The 17,587-nt window shown below is 32.9% G+C and overlaps 2 protein-coding genes across 2 annotated transcripts; both read left to right on the top strand.

The window, feature by feature from the left end:
• Positions 1–624: 624 nt before the first annotated feature.
• Positions 625–5,755, top strand: LOC115985109 (TMV resistance protein N-like). Its single transcript, XM_031108078.1, has 2 exons — positions 625–1,118; positions 5,206–5,755. The coding sequence occupies exons 1-2, from the start codon at positions 625–627 to the stop codon at positions 5,753–5,755; spliced, it is 1,044 nt and encodes a 347-aa protein (XP_030963938.1).
• Positions 5,756–5,759: 4 nt separating this feature from the next.
• Positions 5,760–12,271, top strand: LOC115983699 (disease resistance protein RPS6-like). Its single transcript, XM_031106436.1, has 7 exons — positions 5,760–6,307; positions 6,480–6,737; positions 6,837–7,613; positions 7,691–8,518; positions 8,682–8,710; positions 10,632–10,730; positions 11,781–12,271. The coding sequence occupies exons 1-4, from the start codon at positions 6,188–6,190 to the stop codon at positions 8,498–8,500; spliced, it is 1,965 nt and encodes a 654-aa protein (XP_030962296.1). The 5' UTR covers positions 5,760–6,187; the 3' UTR covers positions 8,501–8,518; positions 8,682–8,710; positions 10,632–10,730; positions 11,781–12,271.
• Positions 12,272–17,587: the final 5,316 nt, after the last annotated feature.

Here is a 17,587-nt window from a genome sequence, read left to right as displayed (position 1 = left end):
AGTTTTTCCACTTCAATAAAATTGCCTATAACTCGATTTTATGGATATCAAGTTACGAAATGTCACTATAGGTCCTTAAAAACGTCACTATAGGTCCTTAAAAACGTCACTATAGAGTTTAACTCGATTTTGAAAAAGTCGAGTTTCAAAAGAGGGGCATTTCCCTATTTAGTTTGGGAAGAAGGGCAAAAGGCTAATTAGTTTTGTGGAAAAGGGCAGAAGCCTATTTTGTCCAGAAAAAAAAGATTCCCACTTTCTCTTTTTATGGAAACTTCGTGGAAGAGGGATGGAAGAAGGATCTCCACAGAATATATTGTGGAAAGGAGCCACTATGAGCCATCTTTTCTTATTATATATTTCCAGTTCGAATTCTTCTCTCTTATATTCAATCCTAGCACACTTGGTGAAAATCATCATTCCTTCAACAATTTCCCAAACCAATCGCACACACTCAAAACCTTTCAAATTTAGCACTCTTAACTCATCCATGAACCTCCACTCCAATTGCAAGCCTTCATTCATCTATTATCATTCCTGTTAATTTCGTTACATCTTTGATCTTAATTTCTTACCTTCTACTCTTCTTTTTTCATCTTCTCAATCTTCAGTCAACATATCATACCAATGGTTTTCTTGACCAACGAAGGAGCCTCTTCTTCTTCCTCTACCCACCAATGGGACTATGATGTCTTCTTGAGTTTTCAAGGTGAAGATACTCGTAATAATTTTACAGGCCATTTATATAAGGCTTTGTGTGACCAGGGTTTTGACACCTTCATCGATAATGACCTTCAAAAGGGAGAAGAAATTTCAATGGAACTTCTTAAAGTCATTGAATTGTCAATGATTTCGATTGTTGTATTCTCTAAAAATTTTGCATCTTCTACTTGGTGCTTGAAAAAACTTGTCAAGATTTTTGAGTGTAGGAGTAATGGCCAATGGGTTTTACCAATTTTTTACAAAGTAGACCCATCAGAAATACGTAAACAAGATGGAGAGTATGGGATTGCAATAGCTAAACATGAAGAAAAATTCAAAGATGACATAGAAAAGGTTCAAAAGTGGAGGAAAACTTTAACTGAAGCAGCTAATTTGTCTGGATTTCATTACAATGATGGGTATGTATTTAATTAATGATTATTTTGGTGTGCTTTTATTAATTACATACTTTTATTGTTTTTCTATTTATAAATTATGTTATCATTGCTGACATTGAAGATGGGGATGATGGTGGTGGTAGTGGAGTGAGAGGGTAGGGATGATGAAGATGAAGGTGAAGGGGAAGGCTTTTTTTTTTTTTTTTTTGAAAGCATTTTTAAAACTGGGTTGATGCCAAAGATCTTAGTCTATAAATTATCATATGGCATAATACTATTAATGAGAAGACCACCAGGTATTGTTGATGAGGTCTTCCAAGAGGACTGAATAATTTCTTTATATTCTAAATACAAAGGTAGTTAAGCTATAAAGGTCAATAGTAGAATTAGAATAATTTTAACTTGGATAATCTTATCAATTATGATAACTGTGTTGTTATATTGGTTATAAGCTTTTAATGGTTTTGTTATGACTGCTAATAAATTACGAAAGTATTGTTTCTATCATATTTTATTAATTTTTTAGAAAGTGTAACTATTATCACATGCCAATAATACATTTACCGTTGCCGCCCCATTAACCCATCACTATGGTCGTGATGTCTTATGCTAATAATACATCACTAAGTACACATCCTTTCAGCACCAAAAATTGGTCATCACTTTTATGCTAAAATCTTTCACGATTTTTCTATGTATCACACACTTGATCAATATAAGAATATACCATTTTTATATATATTAACAATTGAAAATTAAACAGATAAAATAATCAACAATCATATTATACGTACTAAACAAAAATTTCTTCCATCAAACTTCTTTTGTCCAATCCGCTTGCCATTCATACCTCTGTCGCGTTGTGGTAGTAACAAGTTAGACAAAATATGTGGTGTAAGGTCCCAAATAAATTAGAAGATTGAATTGTATGATATTAGATTAGATTTATAGTTACACCAATGTTAGTTTCTTTAAGACCTTCTCCCACTCCCCATGTGTGTGTTAAAAATACTTAGGTTATGTTTGGTAACAGTTTTTGTTTTTTATTTTCAAAAACTTGTTTTTGAGAATATAAAGAAAAAAACAATTTTTTTTTTTTGTATTTTTGAAATCAAAACGTGTTTGGTTAGTTGAAATTAAAAAAAAAAAGTTTTTTAAAGAAAAGAATAGAAAATACTAAAAAATGTTGTTATTAAGATTTGAACTCTAATTCTAACTTATTAAATGAGACAAATTCATTAAATTAAATGCATGTTTTCATTAACTTTTGAAAATTAGAAATTGAAAACAGTCTTTTGCATTTTTTCAATTTCTTTCACAAATTGAGTTTTGAGAACAGTTGTTGTTTTCCGTCCATTTTGAGTTGCCAAGCAAGTTTTTCAATCTCAAAAATAGAAAATTATTTTTGGAAATAAAGAAAAAGAGTAAAAAACAGTTACTAAAGATACCCTTAGTATTTTCAAAAAAAATAGATTTATAGTTATTGTACCTAATAATAAGTAATATTTTATAGTCATTCGTTAACTAAATTGAAAAATCAATGGGTTAAAACCCAAAAGTGCATGCATATGATCTATAATTACTTGATCATGTAACTCTTTTATAATTTACTATTGGATGCTCAATAAATATTATGCCCAAAATATTTTTCATCCTGGGATTTAATAAGAAATAAATAATAATAATAATAATAATAATAATAATAATAATAATAATAATGAAGCAAATGAACAAATCAATAAGGAGAATTAACTATTAAGGTCTTTTTGCTTCTCTTCTAAAGTAAAACGTCTTTTGCCTAAAAAGCTATTCAGACCTTCTAGCAGTTTGCTTGTATGACACCCCTCTTCAAATTGCTTTTAGTTTTACCTTTTAATTTTTAAGATGACCTATTAATTGCCTTAATGAATACAAAATTTAAAAGGAGTATACCATTATGATCCATTATTTACAAATTACAATTATCTGTCCTATAATATAATTATAGGAAGCCTTATGCATTTGTGGTGAATTGGCTGTGAGTTTTTCTGTGCTTTAGTAAAGACTATCAGTCTTCCTTTTCTTTCATGATTTCGGTTGCACATTTTCTTTAAATTCGCTTTCATTACGGTTCACTTTCTCTTCCTCAACTAAACTATTGTTAACACTACAGATAAAAAAAATAAAAAATAGAACAAAATTGTTGCCCTCAAATCTTCAACCCAGAGATGCCTTCTATACCTCTTCATCTTATCCACCACTAATTATATTGTTTTCATCCCAATTTTCAGTTTTTCACAGCCTTATATCTCTTTTTCTCTCACAAATCGATTATTCATTTAAGCTTTTCAGTGTTGTATCTACCTAAGAACATTCTAAATACAATCCACCCCATCATCCACAACAAATCATTTTGGTTTGGTATTGATTGTTCTCCACAAAAATACAATCACCATTTTGAGAAGACATGGATTGTGTTCTGTTGTTTTCTCTCTTATTATCCAAAGTATTGACTTGTGTAATTGTTATCTAACTTTTGATTGTTAGAGCTGTTTTATTTGGCCATCATTGTTGTTGAATTTCTCATTGTTAACTGACTTAAATTTGATAAATAAATAAAAAAAGCTTCGGTGTTTCTTTTTATTTTGAACAAAATGGTGGATTCATAAATATTTGTAAAGCAAAATTGATATCATAGTAGTCTCAAAATCTTTAGTGTTACAACTTGCAATTTTGTTATTGTTGCATCCCAGTCTCAAAACCCTCCATCAGATTTCTTGCTTCTCTTAGCTTTCTTGGTAAGCTAAGGTGAAATACTTAGCACATGTGCTCCTGTAAATAGGTATTTGATAGTCACTAATAAAGAACCTATGGTGATATACTTAACATAAGCTCCTAAAATGGGTATTTGGTAGACACGGATAAAGTAGTGATTTTCGGTACAATTGCTTATATGTTTGCATATCTAAGTATTTTATGATACTCTTTAGTATTAATGAGTGTTGTATATCTTTTATGGACTATCTTCTTAGGAGCTTGAACTAGCTAAAAAAAAAAATGGAAAACAAATCAACTTATATTGGCTGTAAAACCTGCTATTTAAATGTCGATTTTTTATTATAAATATTATAATTATTTTATTTTCCTTTGGGATGTATGAGACAAATGCAATCCAAGCAGTTATGCATGCAACATGGGAATATAAATCCTCTATCTAACTCTTTTTCTTTTTTTTTTTCCATTTTTTGTTCCATCAATCACAACTGGTCATGTATTCACTTGAAATTCCTTATAAAATAAATAAAGTTAAAAGTGAAAAAAAAAAAAAATCTAATACATGGCAATTCAAACGGATAAAGAATTTGTATTCATAATATAGAATAAAATTTCATATCACATTTGAATGTATAAATTTAAAACTTAAAAGTTTTTTCATGCATCGCACTGATTAATCACTAGTATCATATATAATAGATGGAGAAGTTACAAAAGATGATGTGTGTTTTATGCATTGTCAAAGAGACACGTGTCACAATTATGTGTATCCACCAATTGTAGTGACCCAAATTTTATATTATATATTATTTACAGATAGATAGATGCTAGAAATAGAATAATTTTAATTCACATGATATTATATATTCAGATAAATTTTCTCTCAAAAAATAAAAATAATTCTAACAACTCTTCTTCTTTCATTAGTTAGAAACTTCTAAATGGTTTTGTGACCACTAAATGTCCAATTTTGAAAGAATACTAAAATATATATATATATATATATATATTTACCATATATTCTACTATTAAATTGTAGAAATTAAATAATTTAATGTTAATGTTACAATTCAAGAGTTTCTCCCATTTAATTTTTAGACAATTTTTACAAAATTTCCTAATCTCATTTTGTTCAAGTATTAGAAATGAGTTTCCAGTATGTGGGTCTCCTCAATCCTCATCACGAAAGGGGAGTTTCTATCCAACCATTTGCTAAAAGCCTAGATCTAATTTTAAATAGCAATATGTTAATTGCAATGCACAAAGCTAGACATATTGAATTTAGTTCATCTTCAGATTTATATTTACAACTAATCCAACTCATTATGTCTTTCTTATGCTCTATGCTTTGCAGCTACACTGAATTTGAGTTTATCCAAAGAGTTATAAAAGAGATATCAAATACTATATCAAATCATGAACCATTATTTGTTGCTAAACATCCAGTTGGAATAGATATTCAAGCGGAGGCTATAGAATTGCTTTTAGATCTGGAGTCAAATGATGTTTGCATGGTAGGAATTTGTGGTTTTGGGGGAATAGGTAAGACTACGATCTCGAAAGCCGTTTATAATAGAATTGCTCACCATTTTGAAGGAAGCTATTTTTTAGAGAATGTTAGAGAAAGGTCAAAAATAAATGGTGACATAATCCAACTACAAGAGAAACTTCTTTCTAAGATCTTACGAGATAGAGATTTGAAGGTGCACAATGTATTTGAATGTATCAATTTGATAAAGAAAAGACTTCGTAGCAAAAAAGTTCTTTTAATTCTTGATGATGTGGAAGACTTAAAAGAAGTAGAAAATTTGCTTGGAGAATGTGACTGGTTTGCTTCCAAAAGTAGAGTAATTATAACAAGAAGAGACAGACATGTACTAACCACTTTGGGAAGAGATACTTGAATATATGAGGTTACAAAATTGAGTCAATGTGAAGCTCTTGAACTTTTCAACCGACATGCCTTCCAAACAAGTAAATATGGGGAAGATTATTTAGAACTTGCAAAACAGATTACAAGTTATGTTGATGGCCTTCCATTAGCTTTAGAAATAATTGGTTCTGATTTGTGTGGAAAAAATATACATGGATTGAAAGTTGCATTAGAAAAGTATAAAAATATTCCACATGTAAAAATTCACGAAATACTAAAAATAAGTTATGATGGATTGGAGAAAACTGAAAAGGATATTTTTCTTGATATTGCATGTTTTTTTAAGGGTTACAACAAGGATGAAGTTGCAAATATATTAGATTCTTGCAAGTTATATCCAGACTATGGTATTGAAAAGCTTATTGATAAGTGTCTCATAACTTTGGAAGATAGTTGTTTGTCAATGCATGACTTGCTACAACAGATGGGTAGAGAAATCGTTCAACAAGAATCAAATAAGCTTGAACAACGTAGTAGGATATGGCATTATAAGGATGCTTATGAATTACTAACTAAAAATATGGTATACATTCTTTGCTTCTCCATTTTTTCAAAATATTTCTTTATTGGATTTTCCCTTTACAATATTGAACAAAATAGAATTTTCTCAATATATGTTTTGTTTGAAGTTTCAAAACCTTTATACTTTTGTCGAATTCTATTATGAAGTTTGACTAATGTTTTGTTTTAAGCAGGGATCAAATGAAATTCGAAGTATAATGTTGCTCTCACCTGAACAAACAGAGCTGTCATTGAAAGCTAAAGTTTTCAAGAGGATGAAAAATCTCAAATTTCATATTGGTGAAGCACTTGAATATCTCCCTGATGAGTTAAGGTTTCTTGAATGGCGTGAATTTCCTCTATCCTTATCTTCCAAATGTTGCCTTCCTCGACAACTTGTTGTACTCAAGATGTTTAAGTCTAACATTATATTGGAGAATGTATTCAAGCAGGTATAAGTATTAGTATTTATAAATTTTAATTTCTTTAAATTTTATTTTTAAAAGCTGTTGAAGATAAATTTTGTTTTTGTTTTTTTAAATTTTTCATAGGGGTTCCAAAATGAAAAATTGAAAAAGATCAGTCTAGAATCTTGTGAATTCATTACAAAATTACCTGACTTGTGCTGCCCAAACTTAGAGGAATTGAATATTTTATATTCTAGAAATTTAATTGAGGTTCACGAGTCCATTGGATTTCTTGAGAAGCTTAAAAAATGGCATCTCATAGGCTGTTCACAACTTCAAATTCTTCCAAGTATGCTCATGTTGAAATCTCTTAAATATTTTAATCTAGCTGGTTGCTCAAGGCTTGAGAAGTTCCCCGATATTCACCCAGAAATGAAAAGTCTAAAGCAACTGACTTTGGTTCGTTGTGGTATTAGAGAATTGCCTTCATCACTGATTAATTGTGGTAGAAGTAAGCTTAGAAATTTTCTAGTTGGGGCCAATAAATCACAAATGCGGGAGGAAGAAGATATTCCTTCTGCCAAATTGAGACTGGCGTGCAATTCCTTTAATAACTTTGCGGGACCTACTGGGTTTCAGAGCTTGACATTTCTATGTCTTAGAGATTTGAGAATTAAAGTTGAATTAGATTCTTGGATGCAGCCCGATTACTTCCCAGTATTGACAGAATTAGATCTATCTTCCACTGGTATTGTTTCCATCCCAGAAAGTATTAGCAAATTTACTACGTTACGAAGACTTTGCATAAGTGATTGCAAAAAGCTTCGGGAAATTCCGAGACTTCCACAATCTATAAGAATTGTGACTGCACCGAATTGCGATCGGCTGGATACACAATCATTAAGTAGATTATTGAATCAGGTATCTCTCTCTTTCTCTTTCTCTCTGAAGTTTAAGTTATAAAGAAACAATTTATGTTAAACTTCAATTTCTTGCAGTTTGGAGAAATTCTAGGGATTCTACCAAATACAGTCGCTGCAAGCTTTGATTCCGAATGGCCTCAATTTAGGTTGGGTCATTATCTTATACTACCAGTAACTGAGATTCCAGAGTGGTCGAAATTCAACCATCATCAGATTGTTGGAAATTCCGTATCATTCTTGGTCGGTCCCAAATTTTCAAATTTGGTTGTTTGTATTGCTTTTCCAACAAAGGATGTGAAGACCGATACCTGGTACAGTTGGGATGTTCCCATTTTTATCAATGGTGAAGAAAAATTCAATGGTAGAATGTCATTATGGGCGAATAGTAATTGTGGCCATGTATGGTTAATGTATTGGAAAGTGAATATATCAAATCCATCTGAAGAGAATCGCATTGAGGTTGAGGTTAAGGTTAGACCTTCAAAGTTTATATCAAATCCTCCATCTATTTCTTTAGATAGGATGAGGATTTATGTAGAATGCATCTGTTGTCCTCAAAAACCCAATATATCTCCTGCCTCATCTATGGATCAATGTGCTTTCAACAATGGGGAAGAAGATTTAGGCTGTGTTGGAATCCGATGCCAACTGCGTAAAAGAAACCATCGACCAATCTATGCTAGACATCCCCAAAAACACTACTTGTCCAGCTTCGGATGGCTTCGAATCCGATTCCAACTCTGGAAACGAAGCTCCAAACCCCGGAGATGGCGAATTACCAATGGGTTTCGTGGTCAGGGTTCATCTTCAATCCCCAATACCTTTCTCAATGATAATACCTATGCCAATCTGTATCCACCGTCAAAGAAGACAAAAGCATGTTAATCCAACTTTGAAGAGAAGGTTTGCCTCTTTCTATTTCTCTAAATTTAAAGGCTTATTCATGGGATTGTTGCTCAAGTATATATTGTGTTTCAAGTAAATAATTGCAAAATCAAACTGTTGGGCTATGTAATTGTTATTTATACAAGAAGCATTTAATTTCTTTATTTCTTTTTCAATGTAGATGATGCTTTGTTGCTATTGAAGTAATTGGTAGGCCTAAGATTCCTTTTCACCTTGCAATTTGATTTTCATTTATTATAATATTTGTCTTTTTGTCTGCTTCTTGTGCATAATTTCTTCTTGTAAGATTTTCTAATCTACAATTTTACCAAATAATGAGTATGCTTGCTGATTGTTCGAAACTAAAATTCAAGTCAAGCACAAAACTGTTCGATGAAATGCTTCTTCAAGATATTGAACCTATTTGCTTAGATGACCTATGCTACACATCGAGCCAATTGTTAAGGTTTTATTTTAAATTTCTACAAAAATATTTCTGTTTGATTACTTATTTAGTTATGCTTTTCTCCTAGGTTTTTAGATTTTAATATTGTTAACTGTCATAGATGTTTCTTGCTTTTGTGCTTAAAAATGATTCTCTAAAGCTTAAATTAAATTCTCAAAGTAGTTTCAAGTCATGCTGTGATACTCCAATTTGATTGATTGTGTGATGTGTGTGAGTGTGTGATGAGTCCCACATCGGGTATTTACTGGGTTGAACTGGGCTTTATTAACAACTACAAGGAGTCTCAATTGTGACTAGTCCTTTTGAGGTATAGCACAGATGTGGCTAGCGCTTTTTCTTGGGTTGTTACATATGGTATCAGAGCCGGCCCGGTAATCTCGTGTGGGCTCAGAGACACTACCCCACAAAGTGGGCCCTAACGAGGACGTTAGGGATTTAAGTGGGGGAGATTGTGATACCCCAATTTGATCGATTGTGTGATGTGTGTGGGTGTATGATGAGTCCCACATCGGGTATTTACTGGGTTGAACTGGGCTTTATTAACAACTACAAGGAGCCTCAATTGTGACTAGTCCTTTTGAGGTATAGCGCAAATGTGGCTAGCGCTTTTCCTTGGCAATTTGATTGATTGTGTGATGTGTGTGGGTGTGTGATGAGTCCCACAACCGGTATTTACAGGGTTGAACTAGGCTTTATTAACAACTACAAGGAGTCTCAATTGTGACTACTCCTTTTGAGGTATAGCGCAGATGTGGCTAGCACTTTTCCTTGGGTCGTTACATATGGTATCAGAGCCAGGTTGGTAATCTCGTGTGGGCTCAGAGACACTACCCCACAAAGTGGGCCCTAACGAGGACGTTAGGGATTTAAGTAGGGGAGATTGTGATACCCCAATTTGATTGATTGTGTGATGTGTGTGGGTGTGTAATGAGTCCCACATCGGGTATTTACTGGGTTGAACTGGGCTTTATTAACAACTACAAGGAGCCTCAATTGTGACTAGTCATTTTGAGGTATAGCACAGATGTGGCTAGCGCTTTTCCTTGGGTCGTTACACATGCTGTTGCCATTGAAAAACAAGACAATAAGTAACTGATCTGGAAGTACAAATAAACTTATTTGGTCCCATTATCAATCATGTCTTTATACAGTCAAAAGAGCCTTGCTTCTCCATAGTTAATGCTCAGATGGAAGAGTAGAACTCAGAAATATGGCTTTCAGATGTGGGCTGCCCTGTGCAAGCTTGAACTTCCACTGAAATTCCTTATTTCCTTTGGAAACTACAAAATGATTGTCTTCCAGTGATTAGGGAGTTAGCAAATATGAACCTCATCAGACATCACTGATGCTTCTTGCCCTACATGTGCTATAAAAGAGGAATGCCTGGATCGCCAATTTATTACCTATAACTTAACTTGTGCGACGTGGTTCTGATCACCACTCCCCATTAGAAGGTACTTGAGTCAAAGTCAAATCATAATTGTGTTGCTACTTGGTTGGAAAGAGTGAATAAAGCATAAGGCTGGTCCAATCACTTCACTGTATTCTTTCAACAATCTTTGGGTTATTTGGATATATTGAAATAAAATAGCGCATAAAAGAATAAGTGTTAATGATAGATTTTGAAGTCCTAAGTCATAGTGCTTACCTTTATACTATTTGTAGGGATGCAACAAACACATGGGAAGTGGACACTCCTAGTAAAACACCTAATGTACTTCTCAGCAGTTTCTTGGCAGTATAGCACATGATCAAATGTTGATGGTATGGATTCCTCTCTCTCTTTTCGTGATATGTCTATATGATGTTGTAAAACCTATAGAGAATTTGGTAAATATAATTATTGTTGGATGGTTCATACAGTTGTATGTGTAATACATGAGGTGTGATTGAAGATGTAAAAAAATAAGGGATGATTCCACCAGATATGTTGTAATTGGATACCCATGTTAGGGGCCGTTTCTTCAGTCAGTATTTTGGGGAAAAATGGGCAATTTCTTGAGATTATCGTAGTGCTTTGGTCATATTGGTCTGCATCTGCCCCCATCATCCAATGCGTTTGCATGGATTGTGTAGTTGTTTTTGTATTATTTTTCAATAAAGAAAAAATGTTTATGTTTTTGTCACCATGTCAAACTAAACTTTCTAGCATTTAATTGTAAGCTTCAATCTTTGAACTTTAATAAATATAGATAGTGGGTTCAAGACACATGTTATATTGCGTAAATGATCCTTGGGTGTCTTCTTTAAAAAAAATTTAATAGGAATGCTTTTAAGCCAATTCATTCAAAGATATGTTTAAAACCATTTGTCTGGTTTTGAGAAAAGAAGATTGTCTTGAATAATCATGTTCTTATTTTTATATAGGGGGCAGGGGAAGGGCTATAGTTAAATGATTTGTACAACCTAGTATTCTTTTGGCTGTATAAAACACTCAATGAATTCCCATAGGAGGGGTTGATCCCTAGCCACTAGTTGAATCAATATGGCTGGCTCAGGTGTTCTCATGTTGAGATATGGTGCTTAAGGCTACCTAATATAGATGCATTTGTGATTGCTTTAAAAGCAAAGCAAAAGTACACACCAAGAATTAGCATTTGATTATGCAATAGAAGTTGTAAGCAACATGTGCTTTATAATTTGGATACAGTTTATTGCATTTGAATGGCTCTTAACTTTTTCTTAATTCTTGTTTAGATGGTGGAAATTGTACTTGGTCCTCATAAATGACTAATTTTCTCATCATCATTCAGATGATCTTTCTAGCTTGGAATGGCATGGAATCTATTTGAGTGTTTGATTTTAATGTTTCAGGTATCAAGAAAAAAAATGGAAGTAAAGAATCTAATTTTAGCAGTTCAAACAAGTTTCTTTGCTGATTTATAGCTGCATTGGTGCTGTGGATCTTTCAACTTTATCCAATTCTAACACAAAAAATCATTTCAGATTTCTTTGTGTAATCCTGTCTATGACCTTCATTTGGCATCCTGATGGCAAAGTAATGTTTACCATGTTGGTTGATTTTTTTTTGAAAGGATTATGATGTATTTAATTTTGGTGTTTCAAGTTTTTCTTTTTCCTTTATGGTCTATACATGGGAAGAAGATTGTAAAGTATTTAAGATTGTTATAATTTGTTATGTCTCTCCCATTATGTATTTAATTTTGTTTCCCTAGGAGGACTTGGTGAGGATTATAAAGTATTTGAGTTTGGTATATTATATTTTTAAATTTTCTTTCTTAAGTTTTTGAACTTTTCCCTCCGATTTGTGTGAAATGAAGTAAGCGGAAGGCTCTTTGGTCAAAGTGAGAGAAACTCTTATGAGATATTAACAAATTATACAAAAATTGCATTGTTTATTCTTATATTTCAAGAATAAAGTAGATATCATCTTTATTCCATTATATATTGTCCTTTAAAATTGTTATTGTTGATGACTGACATGAATGTAAATTCTTATGTTTATAATTGATGGATAAACATATCAGATAAAAGAGAAAGAGTGATAGAACCAGTCACAAGGGGTCCTTTACCATTTTATACTACCATTCAAAGGAAAAATTGTATTCCCATGGCCAATATAACAAACCTTGATATAGATTGCCATGCCTCTCTTCCATGTAGAATTTGAATTTCTATACATAACTAAAGTTAAGGGAATCTTGATGTTCAATGTTTAGTGCCAATAACTTGCTGGCCGATTGGAACTCTGTATCATACATGTTCCCCTACAGGAGAAGCTAAATGAAAGTGAGCAGTACTGCCCTTTCTCCACATAGCTTAGCAATACCTTGTGGCAGAGAGTGGAAAAGTTGAAATTGCAACTACTTGTGGGAATGGTGGTCGGGTTTGATATTTTTAGCGTAGGGGTAGAGTTGCTGATTGATATAGGCATAAAAGCATGGGTATGATGTAGAGTGGTAAATTTTTATTCATGATTTTTAACATCCCTTAATGCTTGTGGAATGGGTATCAAATACTGGAGGAGAAGAAGTTTGATTTTGAATATTGTTATGTGCAGATTAGTTTGGGATTCTAAAATTTTCCATCTTTATTGTAGAGAAATAGGACATTCTTGGAGGTCTAATAAGCTCAGAAGAAGATATTGTGCTCTCCATCAAATTGTAAGTCAAGAGTCAAGACCTGTGTGGTTGCTAGAGGGAGGTTCAAGAACTATTGTTCTTTATAGAGCTTTATGTTGTGTTTACTTGACTCTTTTTTTGGATAAAAAGTTCTTAATTCTTAGTGATAGTCTTTGTTTTGGCAATCACAAGTTTGCTGCAATTTGCTTGCCTTTGGGCTTAGATTCTTGTAACAGATGGCTGTTTGTTGTGTTCCTTGCCAATCAAAGCACAAATTTGGTTGGTTGTGCTTTTAAACCAAATAGGTCTATGCTAGTGCAAGCCACCTTCTATTAGTCATGTTTTGTAAGGTCTTTTTAAATAATCTTTGATAAATTGGAAGGTTTTCTTTTTTCTTTTTTTTGAAGGGCCTCAGATAAAGTTGCAGTTAGTATCTGTACAATAAAACAAGTTGGTAAACAATGAGATGCACCTATGTCTTGGAGTGGTTTTCACTTATTACTGTCTAATCATTGTATACCTATGACATTTCAACATTGGTTTTTTTTTTTTTTTTTTAAGATTTAATCACTCCATCAAGAATATGATTACTACTAATTTTCATTCAAACAGTGAATGGTTTTTAAGTAAAATTGAAAATTTGTAGTTTCTAGATAGTGGATTTTGTATCTGTTTTTAATAAAAATTGTAGTTTAAGAACTTTTTTTTTTCTTTTGGTGGGATACTCTCTTGATATCATCCCTCTTAATCCAAATTACATCATCCACAATGGCTTGCCTTTTGGAACCAAAAGTTTCTCTTCTCTACCAACATGTTCTTATTGCCCCAAAAAGGAGTAAATTTCATTAAATTTCATTTTATTCATAATTCCAAAGATATGTTAATTTGGAGATCTGATAAGGCATGTGTGTACTATTAAATCTAGTTCTCAATTATTCTTTTTAAGCTCTCCCTCATGAATTGAATCTCTTCTCCCTCATCAAATGTGTAGCTTCTTGGCACTACTAATATAAATAAAGTTAGTTTGTCCTAATTTTCCATTTTTTCTTTTCAAAGCCTTGGTAAATAGTTTGCTTCTTGGTAATGTTCCTTTTATCTTACCCTCTCTTCGTGGAGAAGCCTTGGTAAAGGATTCTAATTCGTAAGTATGATCATACCTTGTGGAGTGAAGTCCTTCTTTGGTTTGAGGTTCAGTGGGTGATGCCGAAGTCTGTTGTTTCTCTTCTCTCTGCATGGTGGAATTGGTTGGGGAGTCACACTTCAAAGGTGTGGAATATGGTACCAGCGTGTCTAATGTGGTTAATTTGGAAGGAGCGCAATGCCCGAACTTTTGAGGATACTGAGAGACTTGTAGATTGTGTGAAGTCTTTGCTACTTAGGACTTTGATTGAGTGGTCTCGTATTTGGGGGTTTACGCATTGTCATTCTTTGTTTGACTTTCTTAATTCTATTAGTCTTTCTTTTTGACTGGTCTATATTTTTTTCAGTGCAGTGAGTTTACTATCGTAAATTCATTGTACTTTTATTATCAATAAAGATTGTTATTACCTATCCAAAAAAAAAAAAAAAATACAATAGGAAGCCAATAGGGTATTAGTTTAGTTATGGGGTTCTTTTTGAGCAGCCAAAGCAAGGCCTCCTAGCTGGTAGGTTTGTCCTCCCCCCCCCCCCCCCCCCAGGGTGAATACACAATCATTTATGGTAGCATAGAACACCATGCTCAAAATTTTTGAGATGGGAATAATTTTCTCAATGTTACAAAGCAGAGTCCAATGAGTAATAGTGTGGGTTTAGGAATTACACTTTCTAACTACATGTAAAGCTTGCCAACAATAGCATAAATTTGATGCTAAGCTAGTATCCGCTATTAGTGGTTCAATGGATTAGTGAGATCTGCATAGAGAACTTTGAATTCGTTGAATTTCATTTAGTTCATTTCCCTCCACCAAAACCTTTCTGAAATAGAGCTTTGAGTGCTGCTCTTGCTTCTGCTATAAGAGGACCATCCATCTATCCTTATTAGCTTAATACAAACCAAATAATATCATTCTTATGGTCATGGCCGTCTGTCGCAACACATGTTTGGTTGTTTGTTAACGCTGCATCAAAATTAACTTTGACAAAAGAGGGAGGAAGAGGTGTCCATGTTCTGGTACATTTATACCACAGTAGTGGATTCCCAGGCTTGCAAATGAGTTTTTGTAGTTTGAGATGTGCTCCCTGCCTTGGATTAGTTGTAATCCTATGTACCATCTGTCTACTCCTTTGCATCCAGATTACATCACAAAAAATGGTAGCATACATTGATAAATTTCTTAACTCTTCTAGTAGTGGTGGGAACTTGATGGAGCTTTTGAATTGAACACTATTCGGATCCATTCCTCCATAGATGACAGGTTGAGCTCTTCAATTCTAAAAGGTCCTTGGGGATGACCACAAATTCCGAGTCACTACGCACTTTGAGAATAGGTGCTCTATGGACTCCTGGGCTGCATTACACATCATGCAGTTTAGGTCTTCCATTGAACACATCAGGTTTAGCATCACTTTTGTTATGGGAATTTTCCACAGAATTTTAATTGTCATGAATTTTGAGTCTCCACGACTTCTTCCATTTTACTTTAGGCATAAGACCACTCTCAATAGTTGTGTTGGCCAGTCTGATACATAGTTCTTGTTGAGAAATCTCCACTCTAATTAGGGGTCTTGAGTGCTTGAGCTAGCTGAATCTTCAGCATGTTTTTTTTGTAGTTACTGATTCAAATAGCTAGTACACTTCTTGTCTATTCCATCTTCATGGTTTTGTCAAGATGAGCTCAAACACCCACTTAATCGCCTGGCTCATGTGTGAAGGTTGAGGCAGTTTAAATCCAGGTATGTAAAGAATCCACGAGGAGTTCCAAACATCCACTCCTACTCCAATTTTTCAGCAAATTCCGAAAGGTCTCTCTACCGCCCAGCATTGGCTTCCACATGACCCCACATTAAGGTTATAGTTCTTACCCCATTTCTATCTTTGTCAGTATGCTCCATTCAATTTTTCTATCATTATTCTGTTGATGTACTCCATATGTCTAAGCCCATGTCCCATAACAAGTTTAGGCTTGAAAATGCTATTCCAAGCTTTTATGTAGAATCCTCTTATGGCTTCTCTTCCCCACCAAAAGTCCCCAATTATCTTGTCGATTTGTTTACGGGTTGTTTCAGGAAATCTTATTGTTGATATCGTATAGTTCAGAACTTCAGATAATGAATCTGGTCAAGCTTCAGCTGTCTAGGAAATTTTTCTTCACTTACAATGTCGTACTTTTATTTGTATCTTTTCTGACACATGGGCTAGAGTATACTATAAACCTTCATTCTTGTGTCATGTTTTCTCTATCTTTGTGTGAAGATTCATATGAATACCTGAACTAAATAGGAGCTGATGTTAACAGTGAAACAATAGGGAACTAACTGCGAAGAATGATGCTAATAAGCCTAATATTAACATCACTAGTTGCAAACTAGCTCAATGCGCAAAAAAAATTTGACATAATTTTTTTTTTGGTTAAGTGAAAAATGAGAATATTAGTTGAGACTTATAAGTAATAGTCTTAAACCCATCTCAAAATAATGTGATTATATTGGAATATATATTATGTAAGTAAAGAATTCTACATCTTGATTTTTTTTTTTTTTTTGGCAAGGAAACATATTGCGTTTTACTTTTAATTTATTATATATGGCAAGATATTTTTAATATGTTATAATATAGTGAGATATGCATCAAAACAAAAACAAAAATAAAAAATTGGAGAAAGTATAATTTTTATTAGAACATGAAAATGAATCTTGATTATTTCATATGAAAGCTAACATTATTTTGCATTTTTGGAGAAGTTAATGAGCAATTTATAAAAGCTTTTTCTTCCATTTTATCACATAAGAACACTATTAAACAAAGCTATAACGATTTATATTTTGATAATCACTAAACTCGTATATGAGAAGCAACCATTACAAATTTTTCCTCCCCAAAACATATATTAATTTCTTTTTTCTTTTTTCTTTTTCTTTTTTTCTTTTCCACACAATTTTAAAAATGTGAAAAATTGAGGAAAATCTCAATGTGTGTTAGTTGTAGTCAATCATAAATAGCATGGGGGGGGGGGGGAGACAAATCGTATTCATGATAGAATTGCTTATACATATCCATATTTGTTTTTATATACCATGGAATCACTTCATTATGTTGAGTTACTAAAACATTTATACATTTTACAAACCACATGTACATTAATTGATTTTAAGAGAGTAATAATGGTTCTTCCAAATCAACTTTATACTCTTGTTTGCTAAAGATTCATGTATAGTAGCTTTAGAACTGTATCTTGTTTCATCTCTTCCAGGTCTTCAGCTTTAGCCCAAATCACAAAATAAGAGCTATAGTTTAACATTTTTTTTTCCTATTTATTTAAGTTGGATATTATGTCTTGTTATTATGTCTCTTATCCAAATTACATGATTCACAAGCAGGCCTTTTCAAACCAAAAGTTT

Source organism: Quercus lobata, chromosome 4 (genome assembly GCF_001633185.2).
Source record: "Quercus lobata isolate SW786 chromosome 4, ValleyOak3.0 Primary Assembly, whole genome shotgun sequence".
In the NCBI taxonomy this organism is placed as follows: Eukaryota; Viridiplantae; Streptophyta; class Magnoliopsida; order Fagales; family Fagaceae; genus Quercus; species Quercus lobata.
Note: the sequence above shows the minus strand (reverse complement) of the source record. Positions and strands in the feature narration are given on the sequence as shown.